This window comes from Necator americanus, chromosome I, assembly GCF_031761385.1.
Source record: "Necator americanus strain Aroian chromosome I, whole genome shotgun sequence".
NCBI classification, from domain to species: Eukaryota; Metazoa; Nematoda; class Chromadorea; order Rhabditida; family Ancylostomatidae; genus Necator; species Necator americanus.
Genome location: NC_087371.1, coordinates 22,082,074 through 22,105,281, shown reverse-complemented (window position 1 = coordinate 22,105,281; position 23,208 = coordinate 22,082,074). Strand labels below are relative to the sequence as shown.

The 23,208-nt window shown below is 40.1% G+C and overlaps 3 protein-coding genes across 4 annotated transcripts in view; all 3 read left to right on the top strand.

The window, feature by feature from the left end:
- Positions 1–2,642, top strand: part of RB195_006485 (uncharacterized protein) — a gene marked incomplete at both ends in the record, with an annotated part of 30,155 nt that extends 27,513 nt beyond the window's left edge. The window contains 4 exons of one of the 2 annotated variants that reach the window (XM_064179596.1): positions 684–1,358; positions 2,247–2,273; positions 2,331–2,405; positions 2,547–2,642. In XM_064179596.1, the coding sequence (XP_064036539.1) occupies positions 684–1,358; positions 2,247–2,273; positions 2,331–2,405; positions 2,547–2,642 (873 nt within the window). Of the gene's footprint in view, positions 1–683; positions 1,359–2,246; positions 2,406–2,546 lie in introns of both variants that reach the window. The other variant, XM_064179595.1, reaches the window with a different exon arrangement.
- Positions 2,643–3,146: 504 nt separating this feature from the next.
- On the top strand, positions 3,147–11,241 carry RB195_006484 (uncharacterized protein; the record flags this gene model as incomplete). The annotated part of the gene is made up of 14 exons (XM_064179594.1): positions 3,147–3,233; positions 5,917–6,027; positions 6,082–6,167; positions 6,824–6,914; positions 7,012–7,140; positions 8,541–8,693; positions 8,883–9,056; positions 9,551–9,638; positions 9,703–9,815; positions 10,010–10,142; positions 10,220–10,274; positions 10,458–10,539; positions 10,661–10,795; positions 10,861–11,241. The coding sequence occupies 14 exons, from the start codon at positions 3,147–3,149 to the stop codon at positions 11,239–11,241; spliced, it is 1,818 nt and encodes a 605-aa protein (XP_064036537.1).
- Positions 11,242–12,776: 1,535 nt separating this feature from the next.
- RB195_006483 (uncharacterized protein) lies at positions 12,777–16,879 on the top strand (the record flags this gene model as incomplete). The annotated part of the gene is made up of 7 exons (XM_064179593.1): positions 12,777–12,849; positions 14,630–14,697; positions 14,859–14,936; positions 15,088–15,201; positions 15,833–15,964; positions 16,443–16,580; positions 16,754–16,879. The coding sequence occupies 7 exons, from the start codon at positions 12,777–12,779 to the stop codon at positions 16,877–16,879; spliced, it is 729 nt and encodes a 242-aa protein (XP_064036536.1).
- Positions 16,880–23,208: the final 6,329 nt, after the last annotated feature.

Here is a 23,208-nt window from a genome sequence, read left to right as displayed (position 1 = left end):
CAACAACGAGCTTGCGAATTAAAAAAAAAAAGTACTTTATTCGCAGAAAATCAGATAACGTGTACAGTCTGGAAAAACGCACAAATATGCAGCATCTGGGAGCATTTTTCAAACTCTGGAATGATTCAAGGAAAAAAGCCATATTCTGTGCAGCTTAGATTAGTTTCGCATGCGTCCAGCTGAGACTTATTTGTCGGCGTATTTAATCCTGGCAGTGTTATAAGTTTAGACAACTTCAGGTTGTTTTTTTCTCTAACTTCTATACAGGAAAGTCATAGCAGGGTCAAAACGACATGAAGCTGGTGGAGTTGCGTAAGCGGCTGGGCTTGAAGCGGTGCATAGCGGTTAGGGTCGAGGGAAGAACTTTCTTCGCAGCAGTTTGCGATGGTCCCACTTTGATTCTAATTCCGCTTCCGTGCTGCTTGTAGCGCAGCCGCTTATGCAACTGCATCGTGCTTCATGTCGTTTTGACCATTCTATTTACTGCTGACTTCCTTCTGTAATCTAACTTTGAAGTGCTTTGTGTGTTAACTAGAAAGTACAAGTCTCTTATTTTGTGCTTGTTTAATAATATTAATGGATTCGTACTATTTCGTTCATTTCTTTCGAATAGGAAAAGAATTTGACACTTTGATTTTTTCGGCACTCTCTTCTCGCTTTCATCTTAGTTTTCCTATGTTTAGGAAGAAACCGATGAAGGCCACAAAGCAGAGCGTTGTGCTGATACGGGCGGGGAAAACAACGAGAAACAAGCTGATTGCAAGGAGGAGCGGCGGCTATTGGAAAACAGCACCCAAAAGAAGAAAGATCTGCGTAAACATGACGAGGTTGAACGACGCGAAAATGACAAAAAACGTGAGGACAGGAAGCGTGGCGACACAAAGAATGATAGAGTCGGGAAGGAACGAGAGAATCGCGAAGGAAGAAGAAGAGACCGAAGTCGCGAACGAGTTGAGAAGCACAGGGATAGAAGTCATGAGAGATCTGATAGGAAGAAAGAAAAGGAACTGGAAGGCAAGAGAAAAGGGAGAGACTCAAGTCGTGACCGGGAATCCGAGGAAAAGCGCAAAGACTCCGACCGAAAAGGAGATAGTAGATTGAAGGGGAAGCCTGAAAAGGACTACCAAAATTCTATTTCTCGCAAGGATTTGGAAAGACCACAGGAAGCCAACAACTCTGCTAACACTAAAGAAAAGCCTCCTATCTCGCAGATAAGCATTTCGACTTCACAGGGCACCATTAGAAATAGCGATGGTCAGTTGAAAGGTATTGATGATCCGACTGCGTCAGCTAGAAAGCATAAAGGAACCACAGATGCGCTTGACAGTGATGAACCTACACTGAAAAAGCAAAAACCAGTAAGTTTTTCTCTTAAAATGGAGAGTGAATTTTGGATTTTGAATAATAACGGTTCCCGATATGTTTTTCTTTTATGGTATGAGTAGAAGTCGACGAATAGTGTCATACCTTGCACACTATTGCTTGTAAGGAATTGTCAGAAATTGGCAGGACCTAGAAATGGACGATTGATATTCGTAGACTTATCCATCTGACTTTCCTGTCCAATCTTCATGGTATTCGTGGTTAGCGAGCTAAACACCCATTTTGTCCTAGGTTTAAGAGAAATTTTTAAAAATTACATCACTGGAACATTATCGCAAGAGCTGTCATCGTTATATGTGCACACAAAAAGTAGAGGTTTCGCTGCTCCCCTGAAAATTTCCAGAAACTCAGAATCTGAATAAGGTGCGACAATCCATGTGGATCAGAGACAACCCAAGAAGGAGGACATTCGATAAGTCAGTGGAAGCGGTATTCAGGGAAAGATTGTTGTTGCATTCGTAACTACAACCCCTTTAGGAAGGGTCCTATCCGTCCTAAAATCGATTCTTTTAGACAAAACGCAGACAAAGCTTTGTTCCCAAGGAGTTCCCAAAGTTTGTTTAAAAATCAACAAAATCCACATTCATCTAAGTAATGCAACTTCGTCATATATGGTACCTCCTTTTGATGTATTAATACGGTGTTTAAAACAAAAACGGGGCAAGGCAAACGAATTCGATGCAATTGGTGATTAAATTTTCTAATTTTTAAAATTGAATTGGTAAACATTTTTCAAGTTTTTCATCGTAGGGAAATTGACTTATGTTAAGCGAGTTTAGTGTGTCTGAGAAGGTTTATCATGCTTAGGTTTGAAAGAATGAAATCTTTTTCCATTCAGATACATGAAGTCGGTCTTTGTTTAGGAGGTTGCGACGTCATCTCCTGCCAAGGTCAAACCAGCTCTTGCGTCTTTTGTCAAGTTTAAAGTAACTCCTCCCAGTTTGAAGAAATCGGTTCCTCTTCTAAAACAACTCGGTGCGGGAGATAAAGAGTCTACTGACATGGAGGAGGATAAAAGCAAGGTGATAACGCATTTCACTCGCATAGTAATTCGAATTGCCTCTTCTTGCTGCAGATGTTTATGAATGTTGGAAGTATGCATCTTAAACGTTTTAAAATCTAAATGTAATCTCACATATTTCATTATATGTGGTATTTTTCAGCTTTTACCCGAAGGCGATGCCAACACAGATCGACGAATGCGAGAAGCATTTTCACCCCCGAAGTTGCAACGCAAAAAGATTACTTTGAATCTGTAATTTGTTAGTCTTCTGCCTTATCGAAAGTCGGGTCCAATTAATACACTAGATCCATTACTAGGTATTGCATTCGCTTGTATTGTACAAATAATTCAGAATGTTGCTTTTATTGTATGAAAGGCTTTTTGTTTATTACACATCACCATAAAGTTTTTTTGTGCTAAAATAGATATTTTAAAACACGTAGAAGATTGTTATACGTGAATATTCTCTGCTGCTATGCTGAATTGCATGATTACCTATGCGTTTTATGCATGAGCGTACATGTTCTCAAATTTTCATTGTTCTGTTGAATTTCTTAATTTAATAAATTCTCTAAAAATAAGGTTCGTTGCGTTCTAGGGTGTAGCCATAATTTATCATTACACATTTCATCCGCCAATTTTAAAATCTGTGATCATCAACGGTAGATCGTTAGAAGGATCGACTTTGAATTTTCATCGCAATCACATACCTTAGTGTTCTCTCCGAAGCTACTAAACGATAGTGACATCACACAAGTGAATGGAGGTTCGCATCAAGGATGCCGAGGCGGGTAGCACTCTGACGCAGCGGAAAACTACTGATGGGAGCTATGTGTTGAAAGACGCGGTATGTGCAGACTTTTCTCCTTACCTATCTACATCCTCACTCTCAATATGGGCAGTTAGTAGATGTTTTAGTTTAAGTCGTGTTAATCGGAACGTTTTTAAAGCGTGGGAAGCTCTCTCGACAATAGCATCTTTGCAATTTATACCGTAATTGACCCTTATCTCAGTCATATAATAACTATCGCAGTGGATATTCCAATGAAAATGATGAAATGAATAATCGCGCAATCTATCCATCATATGGTTTGGGTTCTAAATCTTATCTTTATTCAAAGACATCATACCACGAATTTGAGAGGGTGCGGATTTCAGGTGAAGTATCCGTACACGGGGTCGTAGATTATGGAGACGGGGGTGGTTCCGCTCATCTCTCCCTGCATCACTGCAAATAGCCACCTCCAGGATTTTTTTATACGACGCCATCTATTACAACGCTCCACCACTTGCGGCGCCGCCGCCGCCCGGCGATTCGTCGAAAATCCGTTCGGACTGCCCCGATAGGCAGTAAGGCCCCGATAAGCGGGTACGCGTGCAAGGGTGGCGCGCTGCAATAGAAGGCATCCTAGAAAATAGCATTCTGGAGGCGGGTGTTTGCAATGATGCGGGAGGTATGAGCGGAACCACCCCGGTCTCCATAATCTACGACCCCCTATACGAATACTCCACCTGAAATCCGTACCACCCCAGATTCGTGGTATGCTGTCTTTAACTGTCCTGTTATGTAAATTGATCAGAACTTTCAAAAGTGACAAATGCTAGCAGATTTTGTTGTCTTGTTCATATAGATTGCTCCACTTTATGGCGACTAGTTGATTAACTCGTCGTTACACCGGCACATTCTTTAAGCTAAATGTTCTTGTGGAATTATCTCATTATATGAATCTGACATCTTTAGTAGTTTAGTCGGTTCCGTTAGTGGTTGGTTTGACGCCGATAATGATGCTTTCTGGAGTATGAAGAGGAGGAAAGGGGTTAAAATTGCATTACCGTTAGACCAAATTCTCTAGACCTACTGATCTTCTGAGTGTGGTACTTTCAACGTTAAGTTCGGTTAACTGTAAGAAGATATAGGCGCGGGTGTAGTGTAGCGGTTAGAGGTTCCGCTTCCTGCACGATCAATCGGAGGTTCGAATCCGCCCTAGTGCTCACCAAACCTTTTATCCTTCCGTTGTCGATAAATTGGTACCTGGCTTGGTTCGTTAACCTCAAACGATTCTGAATTGAAGTGAACGTGGGGGCACATCCCAAGCGGATTGATTAACGCCAGAAATTTTATCCTTTATCCTTTATAAGAAGGAACAGGAAGATGAATGCCTAGAGGTTCTGTTGAAGTTCCCAGTTTCATAGACATGGTACTTTTCCGGTGAATATTTTATTCTCCTAAACAAAGTGAAATAGATGTATGGGATAATCTAAGGCAAATTTTAAGATAAAGAAGGACGTGGTTTTAAGATTATGATTTAAACCCGTTGAAATTTAAAGGCTAATCAATAAAAACAGCTTTTTCGATTGCACTATTTTGCCGATAGTGAAGCCGATTCAACAAGCAATTCGAATGAAACTTTACACTTCCCTCTACTACCCAAAGTGGAATCTAGTGCAAAACTAGAACAGTAAATTTGAGTTGCACGTGAGCACTAGTTGTTGTTGCGTCTTTTTGGAGAAAACCTTTTGAGCTCGCGTCAGAAAAACAGTATATGCTGATAAAATTTTAAGTAGTGCTAAGAGGAAAATAAATAAATAATTGAATAAGAATGCCAGACGAAGGTTTTTTCATTTTTAGTTTAAAACGTAGTGATGAAATTCTGTTGACAATCATGAAAACGAATGGTTTGAATTGTGTAAGAAATGGTGGAAGTGGAATTCGACATCTATATAATGACACCAGTTGTACAAAGAACAATTCTGATAGTGGAAACGCTACCAAACTTTGTTAATTCTTCTCGACCGTATGTGAACAGGAAACGAATAGCTTGGTATGCTAAAAAAAAAAAACATTTTTTTTCCCATTTTCAATTATGTAAGATGGGTAGATACATGTAGATAGTTATCTATGCAACATTTTCTCTCTGTGAAGATATTACTATTCTGTACATGCGCACTTACATCTTTTTATTCCAACTGAATGTGAAGGCTTTAGTTAGGTCAAAACGTCATGAAGCGGCTGCGCTCGGAACAGCTCGGTGGAGGGAGCGGCTGGAATCGCGGTGGACCATTGCGAACTGCAGCAATGAACGCTGGTAACAAGGGTCCTCACACACTCGATCCTACCACTACGCTTCACCGCACCGCTTCAAACGCATCCGCAAGAAAATAGTAGATTCATGTCGTTTTGAATCTACTATTTTCTTCTGCTTTCTAAAGTAACCACAGTAATCACTTTGTCTCCATTGCATATGAATATAGCTGCTTGTTGGTCATTATTGCTGTTGTAAGAAAAACGACAACTGTAAAACTCAAACAGTTGACATAGGGCAAAGTCAGTGATAGAAAGGTAATGTAGCAACTGACATCAAAACATGCGAACATTCAAAAAACATTGAATAATGCATTAGAGTTAAGATAGTTTCGAAACAACAGCCGAGGCTACCACGGTTTAAACATTCCCCGAATTTCCCTCAACCAGTCTGTTTACGGCCTCATACGTTGCAACCAGCAATTTCATTCAAGTAGTACTAATTTAGGTGGTTCTGGAATACAAAACACCGTCTGGCGAAATGATTAAACTAAAAGCACCAATTGAAGGTGTTGTCACATTTGATCGTGCAGCAAAGAAAGGGGCCGAGATGGTGCAGGTAAACTTCTGTCAGGTCCTTACCTTTCTTGTCAGGGATCTCACAAGAATTCAGGATATGTTGATCGCTCGAATAGAACCTTGTCAACACGCTATTGTCATCAAAGATATGTGTGCAACGTGTGGACGTGATCTTCGAGAGTGAGTTTACGATTTTTTGCTATTTTGTACCAAATCTTCTCAAGAAAATTTCTGAAGGGTCTTTTTCAAGCAGCTTCGTCGCGATGCTTTTGCGACGCCACGGATAGTGTAGATGGCACACTTTGCCGATTCTGAGATTAGCACTTTAGCCTTACTCGGTTGGTGCAGTGCTCGATTTCGTTCTTTCGTACTCAATTATTGGTCGGATGACGCTCTTGCATTCTACGGTCACTATTCTCAAAGACCTGCAATTGTACATAGTTGCTGCATCAATTTAAATGTACCATACAGCGAAACTGCATGTATATCTTTAACGACGAGAACATAAGTGTGACTATCCGCAGATACTTACTAAAAAATAATAGGGTTTATTGTTTGAATCTGATGGACTTAGTGCATAGCATACTGCAGTAATGTAACACCTATTCCGGAAGTGTTTTTTAAGCACGTATCATAGCAAGGAGATTTCAATCATACGCTAAATCTTCTCTTTATCTATCACTTAATGTTTTGGAGTTCGACAACTATATTCAAAGCTTCTTTCTCGGAATAATTTGTAAACCAAATTGTAACAATTCAGATTAATATTAATACTTGGCAAACATGTCCCTCTACTGTTGGGATCTCCGTTTTTATCAATGTATATGTTGTTCCAGAAAAGATGGTCGCGCAGGACAACGGCGAGAGGATTCAACAGCGAATGTGTCAATGATTCACCATGTACCTGAGCTAATTGTTTCTGATGACGTTAGTTTCTTCGAAGGTCACATTCGCAGTGGTGTGCCTCGATGCTACAAAAAAAAGCGCGGTTAAACCTTTTCCTGTTACCGCTTCTTAGTTTCAGCTAGCGAAGGAGCTTGGTTCCGCAGACCTGAAGAATGTATTGTCGTCACGCAAATTAGTGTTGTTAGTAGATCTCGATCAGACGATTATTCACACTACAAATCGACCATTCAAAATTGATCCGAATAAGGTGATTATAGCTATTTTTAACCAAAAGCAGATTTGAAAAATTTCCTCTTCATGTTGAGCGCGCTTCAGCCGAAAATCTTTGAGCAGAGAAAGCTAATATTTCGACAGGGAAATCCTTCCCTACAACACTCCAAATGCTTTGCATCAAGGGCTGTCTAAGCTTTTAGAAGTCTTTCGCATTCCTTTGCTTCTCTGCGATGCAGAATTTTACTCTATCCAGAAATTCGAATTTGTCTTTGTATGGTATCACCTTTTTTAAAAAAAACAATTCATATGTTTTGATACAAAGCCTGAAAAGAGGCCAAATGTATATTTTAATTCCTCCATTCTCTTTAAATTCACATTATGAAACTCAGAGTGAGTGTCGAAGTTTTCGATTTCTCTCATCTGAATTTCAAGGAAAAGAAAACAGCTGGCAAGCTCAGGAATGTTAGATCTTGTGCGGAAAGATATGAAATTGGTCCCTCTGACTTTACAACATTGATTGGCTTCGTATCTATTCTCAACGTCATTATTCAGCCTTAGGTTTGCATGTTCTACCACCCGCATTAATGAGGAACGAATGGTCTGTGATGTCTCATACTCAACGTAATGAGTATATTCAGATGCTTTGTGTATCTAACCCGGGACATCAACTTGATGAACGAACTAACTCAGAAAAACTGGCCAGAAGAAAGCCGCAGTTTTGTGAGAAGTGGATCCAAAATGTATTGAAAAGGAAAAAGTGGTCCAGCGCTGTGCATATTTGTTTAACATCTCCGTTCATCTTACATTTACCTAAATCTTGAGGTTTTACAAACAGGAGCAAAATGTGATCAGTAGGACGCTTCGTCGAAAATGTAGTGTTAGGAGTGCCTCTTTTTGAGCCAGTAAAACAGTAATTTTGGAGTCCGATGATCGAAGAGCAACGTACGGCTAAACTATGGAAAGCAGGATTAGGTGGGCCGGACAAGCAGCACCTTTTAACGACAGTCAGTGAGCAGAAGCTATTTGATTGCACGAGATTATAGAATGCGCAGCAAGAAGAAATCAGATTTCTTCACGAAGTCGTTAAAAGGAAGACATTGCGCTCGTCATACCCTTCGAATGAGCAGAAGCTCGCTGATCCAATTTCCTTTTTTTTGACAACGGTGATTGGAAATATTATCAGAGTAGTTGGAAGATTAATAGAAGGGTAGATGGCTTGGGTGCGAAATTAGTAGTATTACGGTGTAAACGAAGTCCTACTTTGTTGACTTGTTTGTTATAAGCATCCCAAAGTGTCTGTCTACATAAAATGACAACAGAATAAATTCCTGGTATTGTAAAGGTGAAGCAGAGTCTTTTAAATATCCAATATATGTTTTTTTTTGCCTTACCTCGAATTTTTTTTTGTTTTTGTCCAGTAGGTGTGATTTTTAGCATAGCGATATTCACACTTACAAAATGTTTGGAACGGAATACCACACAAAACTGCGACCGTACACGCACGAATTCCTTGAGCACATGAGCACCCTATTTGAGATGCATATAATAACGTACGGACAGCGACAGTATGCACACAAAATTGCTGAGGTAGGTTTTTTTTTGTTGCGATCGTTATATATATATATATATATTTATTTATTTATTTATTTATTTATTTGATTCAGCACACTGTCCAAATTCTTTGTGTAATTCTGATTCGCTTTAATTCAACTTTAATTGCTACAAATTTTAAGTAGTTTTGTTTTACAATTTGTGATTTGCACGGGTTTTCTTTAGATTCTCGACCCAAAGAAGACTTTGTTTGCACAAAGAATTTTGTCAAGAGATGAGTTGTTCTCTGCACAACACAAAACCAGGAATTTGAGGGCGCTTTTCCCTTGCGGTGATCAGCTCATAGTCATTATTGACGATCGTGCTGACGTTTGGCAATTTTCCGAAGCCCTTATTCAGGTGAGATCTGCGAGTAATGTTTACTTTCACTTAATTTATATTGGCTTCTTAAATGAGACTATTCGAAGTTCCGAGCAGCAATTTGCATTTCATTTGGCAATGAATCTAAGTCTGAATTTCATTTATTGATGTCTTAGGGTAGGCGGCACAGGTGCGATAGGGAGGAGCGGGCCCCTCATTTGAAGGAGGTCTTGATTAAAGGGTGTAACTCAAGTGATGAGGATCCCTCCGCCAAGCGTATCAAAGTGAGGGGGAAGTGGTTCCTCCGCCAGCAGTCCAAAAGTGAAGAGTGTTCTTTCGCCAATCATCCAAAAGTAAAGGGGTCGTAGCACTGGTTCCGACTATCGCGTAAATGGTATGCGGATTCCATGACAATGTTGAGCTTCTATTTCTCATCCATGTTAGAACACTTCAATAGTTTTCATCACTCACTATAAATGAGAAAAATAGGATGTGTGAGATTTTCGTTAAGCTTGTCATTTTTTTTCCGATAGGTGAAGCCGTACAGATTTTTCAAAGAGGTGGGCGATATCAATGCGCCCTGTGGTGCATCCAAAGAAGGCTTACTCCCCGTCGATGTTGGTAAGGCTTTTAGCAGTTTTTTAATGCCCAAGATCCCTGCTTTAAAAAAAAAAACTTCTTTAAGAGGATGATGCAGAGCACGACCGCACTTTGGAATACATTGAAAGAATGTTGACGGACATACACTCTAATTTTTACAAACATTACGAGAAGACAAAAGAAATTAGAGACGTTAAGGTTTGTCGTTTAGGAGCAACAGTTTATGCTGAATCAGATAGAGCATGTTGTATTTACATATTATCCATCGTTGACTGTCACAGTTATTGAAACCTTGATGTTTGTAATATGTCGCTTTAATACGCTTTGCTCACTTTTCTTACTGTGAAGTGGTTCTTAGAAAAATTGAAAGACGTCAAATGATTCTGTTTTAGGTGGTGATAAGCTACTTGAAGAAGCAAATCCTACGTGGTTTGGTCGTGGTGTTATCTGGAGTAGTTCCTCTTGGTGTTAAACCTGAACATTCGGAAGCATACAGACTATGCGTGCAGTTCGGGGCCACGGTAGGTTTTTTATTGTCAAATATTTTATCATTGTAAGTTATAGCGGAGAGCTGCCGCACACAATCCTTCCGGTTTAGGTAGCAGATCAGGTGAATGAGCAAACAACTCATTTGGTAGCTGTTAGATGGGGCACAACGTATGTTTTGTAATTTATGTCGTATTTGTTAAGAGAATTTTTCATAAAGGTTAATTTATCTAAGCTTCCCAGCTCTCGATTACCGTGTATTAATTCTTTGAAAAAATTTTTCATAGTAAATTCAGTGAACTCTAGATGTGCTTTCAATCCACTTTTATATCTTAACATTGGTTCGATTTACAGGAAAGTCATGGCAGCATGTAAACTGGGAATTCCAATAGTAACACCTCATTGGCTATATGCTAGCGTTGAAAAACTGATGAAGGTAGTAGTGTTTATTACTGTTCAGAACAATTATGCTATTCTCCGTCAGCATCCTCGACTCAAGAGCTGGCTTTTATTTTGTATTGCATTCACTTCTTACGTGACTTATTCGTTTAATTCAGGCCGACGAGAAAGAGTTTGAACTTACTAAAGATTCGAAACCACCTGAGGGGCGCCCACTGGGCGGAAGAATTATCCCGGAGCTCACCAGTATCGACGCTATGAAGAAGGAAACAATCGCTGCCATGGAACATGAGGTTTGTTTGTCTCACGTTAAAATTCATCTACACATTGTTGCTGTCAGTGCTTATGACCACTTTAGGTGGACGAGGTTTTATCAGAAGATGACGATGATGAAGAAGAAGAAGAAGAAGCTTTAAAACGAAGGCTCAATGGTGGAGACGGAAGTGGAGATGAAGACGACGAAATAGAGAAGGAGTTGGCCAAAAAACGGGCCCGATGGGAGCGAGAAGGCAACTTCGACGTGCCTGAGGATGAACAAGAGGATGATAATGCTGCAACTGGTGCAGATGATAGTTTCTGTGAAGGAGTCTACGATGATACAGTAAATGGTTCGTCGAGAGACCAGCAAGTGCTACTCGACGAGGAGGAAACTCGTGACATTCCCTATGACGACGAAGATGATGAGGAGATCGAGGATATGGCTGCACTAATTGAGAGGCAGGTGTCGCATGAGGGATGAGTGGCTTTGATTTTGCTTGGTGATTTGCTTGCTCATAGGTTATCGGAAAAGTTGCCTAGAATTGAATTATTACTCAGGCGTTTTCGTTTCGCTTCTCTTTGCTTAACATGGCGTTTGACTGTATCGTTTCATTATTATCTTAACTTTCAAAAAATCAGCAGGTCTTTTGCTTCTGATGAATAACCGACAAATAAGGATTTTGTTTTTTTGACTGTTAGGAAGTGGATGATGCATGATTGGCGTTACACTCATCTTGTTTAACGTGGATTTTTTTTAGCTGATAATGTTTGTAGCGACCTCATAAAACTGTTTGTATCTCTTTGCAGCAATGCGAAGGCTGTGGTGCATCGTATATTGATTGTAATTTTGCCGTCTAGCTCACTCTAAATCTCCTACCTATGTATTTTTTAGCATCTCTGTTGTCGTTAGAAAGTTGGAAACATATCTCATTCGAGATGTTCTCTGTGTGATATCTTTTCTTCTACCTTGTTCGGCCAGGTTGTGGTTGTGGAAGAGCATTGATTGATTGTTTTCGTTTCACAGGAAGCTCCTGAACCATCTTTTAACCTTCCGCCTTTGGTAAACGTCAGAAAAAGACGGGATTGTCCTGTGATTGTTGCTTGCTCGGACTTTCCCGCTTGTTTAGCCTTTTTAGACTAGCCGTTCGTTTCCTATTCCGTCGCTATAGGTTAAGAAGGCAGTGCAAACGGGAACACCTGCTGATGTCGTTAGTTCTTCACGTTTCCTATTTAGAATATCATTATTCCTGTTACAGACTGTTAGTCACAGTGTCCGCGTACATGTGGCTGAAATTTGAGATGTCTCTGCTGTTATTTTCTTGATATCTAAAGTAGAATTATATCTGTCCGAACATATGTGGCCAACGTTGCATCCGTTGAGCACTGCCGTTTCTCGTTGTATCGGGTCACGCTATTCGATACTCATGCTGTGTTTATGTATATCTAGTTTGGAATTCTGATGTACACATGTTGGTAACTGTAAATAAAGGAATTTATTAGTGGATTGTTCGCTGAAGTCAATGCTAATATCCTTTCAGAGGATGCTATCGCATACTTTGTAGCGAATACGAGTCTGCCTCTCTGAGTTGATGAGATTACGTGTTATGATTCAGTCTGTCGCTCGGGACTATCACTGTGGAATTCACAGCAGTCAGCTGATTGGTGCTTGATTGCTAGCTCTACACGTACTGCTGTATTCCTTAGCGCTTTATTTGAAGCAAATACCTTTTTCTCATTTATTTGGTGTTTAATTCTCCTTTTCTTATGTTATGTTTTTTATTTCTTTTCTTATGTTTTCACGAACGTTTTTGTCACATATTGATAGTATGTCCCGAACTGTAGTTGAGACGGGATTTGTTGTGGTCAGGAAATCTTGCTCATCCCGCCTGTGCATTGGTATCGCATTGCTCATTGCCTTCTGACTGGCTGTTGCGAATTTCGCATCGATGGTTTGAGGGGTAGAATAAAATAGGTGGATTTGAGGAACCGCAGCGGTAGTCATCTAGGGCCTGTGATATGGATTTTGATAGCAACGATGGTACGATTGTTAAGAAGATTCAGGAGAACATTGAAGAACTGGGACAGCAAGGTAGGTGTGAGAAGTTACTTTTTTTTATTCTGGAACGTTACTGTGCGTCTATTTTTTTTGTTTGTTGGAAGCATGTTTTCTTGATTATAGGACAACATATTATATAAATTGTTACCAGGGTCAAACATGTGATGAGATTTCCCCTTCGGGGTCGTAAAGGGAGGTGGTCACAATTATAATCAGAATGTTACTTAGTATTAAATAATTACATATGTTACAAAATTTTGCATAAAATAACATTAAATAATTACCTATACCACAAAATATCATACTAAGTTTCAGGTGTTCGACAGTAACATGGAAGCACCAACATTTTGTTTTGAATATGTATAGCGTGTTGACGATTTAATAATGGGACTACGCATGCTCGACACTCCACTGGGGCAAGTTGTTGCAAAAGAGAGATAGTTGAAACTTCTAAAAGATGAAGAGTTCATTGATACATAGTTTTCAGTAGTGTAAACTTGAATTTAATAGAATTTAACGTTCAAAAGAAGCTGAGGTTCTGAGCACGTTGCTTGGTCTGGAATATCGCGAGTAACTTCGAAATAACACTACCTAATGAAATGCTTTGAGTGGCTTTCCATAGAGGAAGGCTTGGCTTACAAAACAGTGGTACTACTGGTTTTTTTTTTTTTGGGCAACAGCGTTATAACTGTTTTGCATAGCAAACCTCTGAAAAACTGCCTAAAATATTTTTCTTGGTTCTCTCAACAACAAGTTATTTGTGATCTCTCAGACAAAACGATGTGCACAGAATCTGAGCATTTTTGGCCATTAATTTCTATTCAGTCCACTTTCAGCTTGTTCAAAGCTACCTGTAATTAAATGCTCAATCTTTTAGAAGTAGTTTCAAGTTCCTCTCTCTTTTGCAAAAAGTTTCACTCAGCAGGTGTCGAAGCTGCATCCTCCCATTTTCACATTCTCGAAACAGAGTGTTTTTTTTTTCGTCGTGTCTCTGTAACTCGACCTGTGCACCTTCTCTTTTTCTCTTATTATGAGCTTTAATCAGTATTTAAACGTATCTAGTAGATTTCAGAATAAAAATAGAATAAAAGGATAAGGATAACGTTTCGGCGTTAATCAATCTACTTGGGATGCGCCCCCCACATTCACTTCAATTCAGAATCGTTTGAGGTTAACGAACGTGTAACTGGCCTTGCAATAACTTGCGGTGGCTAGCCGATGTGTCAATTCAGTGTTTTTTTATCCTCCCAGAGAAGTCTGGTACCAATTTATCGACCCCGGAGGGATGAAAAGCTTGGCAAGCACTAAGGCGGATTCGAACCTCCGATCCATCGTGAAGTGGAACCTCTAACCGCTACCGTACACTCGCCCTGTAAAAAAAATAAAACTAGAATAGATTAAAAATATCATTAATATTGGAATCGATAAATAGTATCATGTTGTTTGCTTGAACATGACTTTTTGCTTGCTGAAAGTATGAGAACAGCAGCCTTGCTGAGACCCTCTTTTTCAACGTTTTTTTCTTCTGCTCACCATCAAATATTTTCATACTTGTTATGTTCTCATCCTTGTAAACTTATTGACCTGAATCGGTGTCACAGATCACGAGTATTACAAACACACTTTCTTGTCGCGCACTCTTCGAGAAGCATAGAACCTTGAACTCTTCAACAGAAATTTCGCATAGATGTGGAAGTGCTTCAGGAGCTCAACGGTTAAGGAAGTCTGATGTTTCACCCCTCATTGATAGATAACTAACTGCATAGACGATTTTTGGTTACTATGAGTGATAAGTACATCAATATTTCTTCAGTACAACATCTGGATTCATTCGTCGCCCGATTGACAGAAAGCGAACAATGTCGTGAGCATTTCAATGAGGTGAGACGCTATGCGACTTTTATGCACAGTTCAGGGGGCACAATTTGGACATTTTCAGTAGAATTCTATTAGGTAGTTACTGTGAAGTTTGACTATGTTGATTAGTTTTACTTGACATGAACCTAATACCTTGACTAAAATCAAACTCACAATTGTTTCAGTTGGCGCACAAGGCTCAGATGTTGTCAAAGGAGACGAATCAGCTGATGAAGCAACTTGTTCAGCTGAGCAATGCTAATGTAATCACCGCTTTATTGTGATATTTATCTTCGTTTAAGTTTAGCTGGAAGTTGTAAAGTTCACGTGTTGCATATAGTTCTTTAACAATGGTTAGATATGTTTTATCCTTCACCATGAAAATACCAGTCAAAGAAATTTTTTTCTTTTCAGCGGTCATTGCGTATTCATCGTGAACGTCTTCAGAATGAATATATAGGTGTTCTGAACCGATTACAAGGTTGTCAACGTCGTGCTGCTCAAACAGAGAAGGCCAGCATGCGTCAGGTGAAATATTACTTACTTAAGATGGTTTAAAACATCAATTCACGTATCTTCTCTCATAATTCATCTAAATTGCATTATTTGCATAATGTTCCTCTTGGATGAGCGTGAGCTATGCCGGTGACAGTTTCAACTTCATTTCTTCGTTCTTACTAATTAACACTAGCCTTTAATTGAAGAAAATTAGTTAATTAGGGATCTCAACCAAAAAGTGTTTTCTCCTTGTTTTGTATCATACAATGAAATTCACTAAACTTATCCAACTGGTCCAGGAACTAAGGAGTGAAGAGCGTTTTTTTTTTCGGATAGTCAGTCATATTGACCCCTAAAACACTGAAAAATTTTGACTTAAGGTAGAGTCGGTAGTTAAAAATAGAGCAATGGGTCTTTCGAATTGAAAATTACCCACGATTACGCTCAGTTTTTGTCTCATGTGCTCTGTCTCTGCTTTGTACAGAAATGCCTAGATACCTTGTAATTTTTAACATCAAAAATGTCACTATGGATCTGAGAAAGTGTTGATGAATTAGTTTGGGTAAACTTAAGTTGTGGCACGCTTAAGATTACGAAGAAAAATCTAAAAAGCTCGTTTGAAAAACTAGTGGTTTGCGATATTTTGGATTTTTGCTTGCAGATTCGTGATGCAGCTGAGCAGGATGCGGAAGCTTCGAAACGTATGGAGAATGATGCAAACGACCGCGATATGCAGATCCAAAGGCAGCGCCAGCAGCAAATTAATTTGAATGAATTCAAGGAGAGACAGCATGTGGGTAATCCTCTCCAACATAAACTTTTTAAACAAAAAAAAACTATTTTAAGTTATTTTCAACGGAGTCGTTACACTTTAAAACTGAGATGAGTCCTAAACTCATCTTGTATGTCACAAATTTTGAAGGCAGGAGACCTGTGGGCCTCGACCGTTTGCCTGGGCATCAGTTCCACTGTCGGTCACTAACGGGGTGCCGCACGCTGATTTAAAGAGTGCGGTGTATCCGATCTTTCAGCGTTGGACCTTTGGATACAAAGGATCCTGTGGCTTTGGATAGTGTCACTGCACAAATTGTTTCGAGTTATTTTTTATTAATAACTACGTCTATGTACGCTGCATTTAGCACTTTTTCCATCCTTTTTTAACTTCGTTTATTCTTGTCTCAGTCGTGCTTCAGCAACATGGCAGCATGGTTTGGGGAAACTTGAATTAACGAATGCACCTGCGATAAAGAATATCTTAAACACTTATTCAGGCTTTGCAACAACTCGAACAAGACATAGGAGATGTAAATCAAATATTTGCCGATTTGGCGCGAATTGTCCACGATCAAGGCGATATGGTTGACAGCATTGAAGCGAACGTGGAGCATGCACAAATTCACGTTGAACAGGTACCGACGCTGCATAAGGATTAGTCGACATTGAACATTAGAGTTTCTTTTATTGTTGGTTTGTTCATAGCTTAGAACGAAAGGGTTGTACGCGTTTTGTTTAATCAGCATTAATTTTAGCCTGTGGTATACAAATTTAGGGTCAGCGGTTCACATTTAATAGTTGCTTACAGGGTGCGACCAATATCCAACAGGCTGTCTATTACAATCAAAAAGCTCGTCAGAAAAAGATGCTCCTATTCGCCTTCATTGTAATTCTTTTCTTAATAATCGGATTGACTATTTATCTCGCTCGATAGATGAAATGTTTTTGGGTACTATTCAAGCTTCACAGCCTCAAAAATTTCGACAAATTATTACTCCCACCAAAATTACTCGGCAGGCCAATTTCTCACGAGGAAGCTCTATGTGATCGTCGTGAAATTTCAGGATTAAATTCAACGCATAGGTGCTAAAATAATTATAGTAGATTATCTTCAAGGTTCAAAGCTTTGAGCATTGCACGATTTTGCACAGAACTTTCCTGATCAGATTCCGAGAAATGCAATTGTTACAGTGAATACACTTTATCTTTTCTAACTATGACTGCTGTAGTAAAAAAAAAACGAAGGCGATGTTCATAGTTCACATTCAAAATAAACTTACAAGCAAATGTCTATCAAAAGAAGGTTATTGGGGAAGTGAGATTGGAGTAGTACCTCTCTATTCTTTCTTTCTAATTCGCTTGGCTGTTACTTTTCATCAGTGAAGTTTGCTGGCACTTGAGCTGTATGTTCATGTTTTCGCTGCATCCATTCCGCTCTGTTTAACGCTTCTCTGAACGTTCATCTGTTTCATGAAAATGACTGCAAATATTTTAAAGACTTTTTTTTTGTTCAACGTGAATTAAGTGTGCTGAAGTATTCCTCGTGATTTGTACAATGACTGGATTATTACAGCCTGTTCCACTGCTCGAATCGTAAAGCAGCGTGGAACGTGTGCACAATCGACATAGTTGTCGGGTAAGGCAGCAGTTTTCTCTATATCTCCTAATTACCGAGGGCTTTTGTAATTCACCACGCTGAGAAGGACTCGGGATGTGGAATAAAGTGCATTAGATGTACGATGTACTTGCTTGTAACTCATTTCACGTCTTCCTTTCATTAATGTTCTGAGATATGGGGATCCGGTGTACTGTAATATATGTAAACATTTGTATTAACTATCGAGAACTTAGATGAACTCTTTCCTGGCCTGTAGGCTTCCATCTTAATGATGTATTGCTTGACATATGTAAATGAAGTCTTTTTTCTACTTGGCTTTAATCGTCAACTGTTGAACACACTTTCAAGTACAATGTTGAAGGATGTGGAAGCGAACATCACCCCCACTTAAGAGCTTCACTATTTTGCCGTTGGGACATCTTGTTGATGAGGAAATTTTGAGTTTGAATTTAGTTCTCCAACCAGAACACACACCTCACGTAGATCTTCATTCATTGGTGAAGTAGATGTACTTTGGTGTGCGGTGCTGTGCACGCACACAGGCCATTATCAAACGCTTACGCATTTCTGCACGACTGCTGCATACTTACTTATAGGAGCCAGCTACTCGCATGCTGATTCCCAAAGGTTGTAAACCACTTTGGGAGACGCGAGACTCTCATCTTGAGAGGTTTACACCCTTTGCGGATATATAGAGCGTCGAAACCTACGTAACCGCAGGGATCGTAAACCTGCATCGTTGCGGAAATTGCTCAGTCCTTACCACTCATCTACTCTTGACTGTCTCATCTGGCTTGCTCTTGGTTGAAACGGCCTTGGTAGTGTTCATTAGCTCATCATTATACTTGACGCAACTTGGTCGGAAATGGACGCAGCGCCAACGCATAGTGACCTTCACGTTCATCTCAGCGTTATAGTCAGTCATAAAGGAAGCGAATCTGAAAATGAGAACGTGAACTAGTTGTTGCTGCTTAACTTACACGCACCTATATGTCTAACTCTACTTGGGGTTGAATGTGTTCAGCTGCGCCTTCGATAATGGTAGAACGTGGGAAGAGGGGTGTACAAACGGCGTAAAAGGTGATGTGTTGGAGTGACAACTCGCGTCTTCGGTGAAGACGCACCATGGCCCCCTTCCCGCGCCAACTTCTTCGAGCTGCATTCTTTCTTTTCATAGCTGTTTTTCATCTACTTTTTTGTCAAAGAGTCCATAAGTAGAATTGCGTAGTCTTAACAATGCACTACCTCCATTGGCTCTATCGTTTGTTTGCTTTTAGGGTTTTAGACCCTCCAGGTTCCTAGTTCGTAGGGATCACATTTCTCCTTCCTTTTTCTGTACGACTTTGTATGACCGACGTTATTGTAATCCTAGGCATAGTGAAAACCAGAAATCTGTATTAGGAAAACATTAGCTATGCATAATTACACGGAATTGGGGCAGAAATCCAACTACTACAAACTAAAGTCTTCGTGATGCCCTAACATCAGAAAAAAAAACGACTAGATTGGCGAAGAAAACTACAGCGACTGTAGAAGGGCATGGGTTAGACGCGGTGCGCTAATGGGATGGGACGATTGGTGCCGAGTATACGTACACGTGACGTTAGTGCTGCATGATCCTGTCTAATTCTGCTAGCGACTTGGGACCATTCACTAGCTGTGCTCCTAGTTACCTGCGAACGGTACAAAACGTCACCTGCAGCCGCTTACGCGACCATTTACCATAAATCAGTTTAGCTTTGATTGGACTGTATCAGATGGATAGAAACAATCGTCAAGAGCAGCTAACGCGATCCGAGTTTTTACTTTGTATGGTTTTTCATTATTTTTTGTTTTATGTAATAATCCATTAATAGGCCTACATGGTCATAGTGATATTCTTTTCCTTTAATTCCATGGTTTGTTTTGCTCCTAAGTCTCTTATAAGATCCTGGCTAAAAGGGATTTGATTTTTTGTCAATTTTTTGAATAATTGTGCACCATTTCCATTTCGTAGTCATAATACAAATTTGTGCAAAGGGAACTCTTTTCCGCTAGTTCAGAAGTTTTCTCTGATTCAGGTGATCTCTTCAAAGACATCTGTCCGTGGATATTGGAATTCTGCGACCATTTTTGTATCACTGTGCTTAGTTAGCTTTATTCTAGGGCGAAATTTAGGATTTTACTACGACTCCGATCAAAGCAAACACTGATAATGAAAAATCACTTAAAAAAAGAGAATCTCTATATCACAAGATTTTAAATGTATTCTAGAAGCAAAACAAACGAAACAACTAATCGAAAAGGACTTTTTTAAAACTGCAGAAGGTTATAGATGCGCAATCATACGAAAAAAAAAAGTGAAAAACTATAAAAAGGAAGGAGAAATAGGTGTTTTCCGCATACTGTAGAGGGAGTTTTGTGCTCGCCTTCATCGAGGGCGCGTCACGTCATGCCAAAGTCGTGCCGGGCCTACTGGGATGGTTCTCGTCCAGCTGGAACTCGCTAGCTCCACTCATCGCTGCAGTCTGAATGAAGCGAGCGATGATCCCAACTCGATTCCACCCCCAACTCTACTGTGCTGCTCCGAGAGCACCCAATCCCAGTAGAGTTCAGAACCGCGCTGACGCGCGGTTTGGCGGCTACGGTTTTGATGGTTATTGACTATTCACAACAGTGCGCTCAATAACCATCAAACCCCAGCAAACCGCGCGCCCTGAACTCTGCGGACAGCCCTGCGCAGCTGCGCCGGGCTCCAGGTCGCTTCGACTGATCTGAACAACACGTTTTGCGCCAACTATACACATATACGCGTCGCAGCACGACACTCTAGTCACTTTAGGGGTTACTTCAAAAATTTGCCCTTAGCAGCAAAAGATTCTTTGCGCTATGCAGCAGCAAAACTCTCATGGATTTGGACATCGAAGACGATTATGTAGGATTTTCTTATTGCTTTAAAGCTTCCCCAACTCCCAGCTCTAACTGCTGATAATCAATCTTCTGCTTCTTTCAACAAGTGAATGGGCGATCGCGAAGATACTATTCCTCTGTCAGTACTTGTAGTTCGAAGGTCTCAGGAGCCGTTATTTTACTACGCTCAAAAAATAGAGCAACAACACGGTACGTGTAGCTCGTTTGGTTGCTTTAAATTCACAGAATCTCTCGATTGGAACTTGTTTATTCAGTTCTTTGATCACTGAAGAACACCAAAGAAAGTCGTTCCCAAGTGTTGGCGCTTTTTGAGATAACAACCGATGTCGACTGCACTGATAGCGCATTACATCAACTGGCACCCATCGTTAAACCAAATCGACTGCAGTGTTGCTTCCATAGTTTTTTTCTATTCTTTAGTAGCGATTGTAGAGATGTCTGATTGTAGGAATCTGTGAAGCCCTCTCAAAAATTTGTCTTAATTCTGATTCTTAATTATTCTGTTTCTTCTAAATATATCGTTTTCCTTTCTTTTACTACTATGCTTTTACTGCTATTACTGTATGTTTTGCATGAGTAATTTTCCCGAAAAATATTCCAGCGATTGTTTATTTTTGTCTACTTCGCAATTTATTTTCAACTTGAATTCCTGAGAGCGTGTAAGTTTACGTCTATGTAGGTTCTAATTTCAAAAAAAACCTATACATATACGACACTAGCATTTTAGGGATAAGCCAAAATGTTAGGATAGGACGTATTCCAACATTTTTTTTTCGGGATTGAGCTAGGTGAAACTCCTTCCTTTTCTATCAGCCTGATCTTCTTTGCGATGTAGAGATTATTTTATAAGATTGTGATTTTTAATCATCCTACATGCCATACTTAGCACTTATGTTTTACAGTCTTAAAAAAGTTCAAATGGAGGGGGGAGGGTTGGCGCAATCGGTAGAGGCTCAGCTGTGCCCTCACGATCGAATGTTGGAAATCGCCCCAGGGCCAAACAAGCCTTTCATCCTCCCGAGATAAATTAGTACCAGACTTGTCTGGGAGGATAAAAACACTGACTAGACGCATCCGCTCAACCCCCACAGTCATTGCACAGGCTAGTTACGTTTTCGTAAACCTCAAACTATTCTAAATTTAAGTGAATGCGTTGACGCATTCCAAGCGGATTAATTAACGACACACACTTCATTTCTATCCTTTAAAAAGACCAAGTGAAGGTAGACTAAACAAATACTGAATGGCTGACATTGAAGATTTTTCATAATTATTGTGGTCTCAAGCCATACATCATCTGAGTATTGTTACTGGAGCGTTGTCATCACTTTTTACAAAAGTACAAGTGTTTTAACACAAGACAACACCCACAGAAACGTGACATAATTCATCAGGAAAGCAGAAGGATAGTCCACAAAAAAATACGGAACCTGTGGCACTCTTGATACACTGAAGCGTAGAAACAATTCTCGCCGTTTTCTGGTGCGGCGTTAGGTGTTGAATGCTTCCAACACACCAAAAATAATCATAGCGAATTATTTGGATGCGTAATTACGAACACCTTGCGAAGGTAAGAGGTCTTTGAGCAACTGATATCAGTTCTGAAGATGCAATTTTCTGCTCTCCAACCAAAGTAAAATGTTACATCACTAAAACACTTGTAGGCCTACGGCCGGCCAAAACGATTGGACTGTGGTGCAACCATCGACGGCTAACGGCTGGCTTAGACGAAGGTCCCCCAACACGCAGACCTCCGTCGGGTGCGCAGTGGAACATGCGGCGAATAGGTGGTGAATTTTCGCGAACACTATGCTCTTTTTGGAACTTCACATGGATGCCATGTCGTACTGATAAAATTCTGAGAAAAAGCTTCTCAGAAAACACATGCTTTACGCCTATACAGAAATTGAGTCTTTTTTGCTGCTGTGCAAAATTGCTGTGCAGAATGGATGTCGTCAGCACCTCAGGTTTTGTAACAATAGCACTTCAAGTGCAGGGATCATGGCACGTAGTTCCTAAGTGAAGGGGATTGTCGGAACTGATTGACTGGAGAGAGAAGTGATAATTCTCCCTGTGTCTATCGAATTTCAGGATTTGCTTCTAGAGGTTAGAGGCTAGCACTTTTCCATAAAATGAGTAGAAGTTAATGCATATGTCCTATGTGGGATGAATATTTTGCTCCTCATTCACAATTTGTATCTAAACTTTTCCTGCGTAAAATCAAGGGAAGTATTTTCTTCTAATCAATGCACTCATTGTTTCGTACAGCATTCATAACAAGGACGAAGAAAGAAGCAAAGACTTATGTTCCGGTCGAAATTTTGCCTTCTTCGTGTTGCGCTCGATTCTTTCTCCAACGGATCTACTGTTGACGTATGTGCTGCTCATGGGCGTGCTCATGCGCCTGTAGGTGTGATTCGTAGGAGAATTCGATTGCCGAGACCGTTTCCCGCGCCGTTTTTTAGGACAATTAATGGGGGACTGAGCGTCACCACGCTCATTCTCATGATCTACACCGTCTAACCTTACCTTTTCGTGGAGAGGTCCCAAAATCTTCAATTTCGTGGTATTCTGCCTTTAATCAAGCAGCTTGGCCGTGGTTGGAGCGAAGCAATATTCTACGTTACTCTTGTTATGACTTATCGCTTGTAGGGCTAGTGTGTATAATATCCAGATCTAACCAGGGATAACGATGATGACGCGCTCATTCAAAACATGCGACGTAGGGTCAAAAG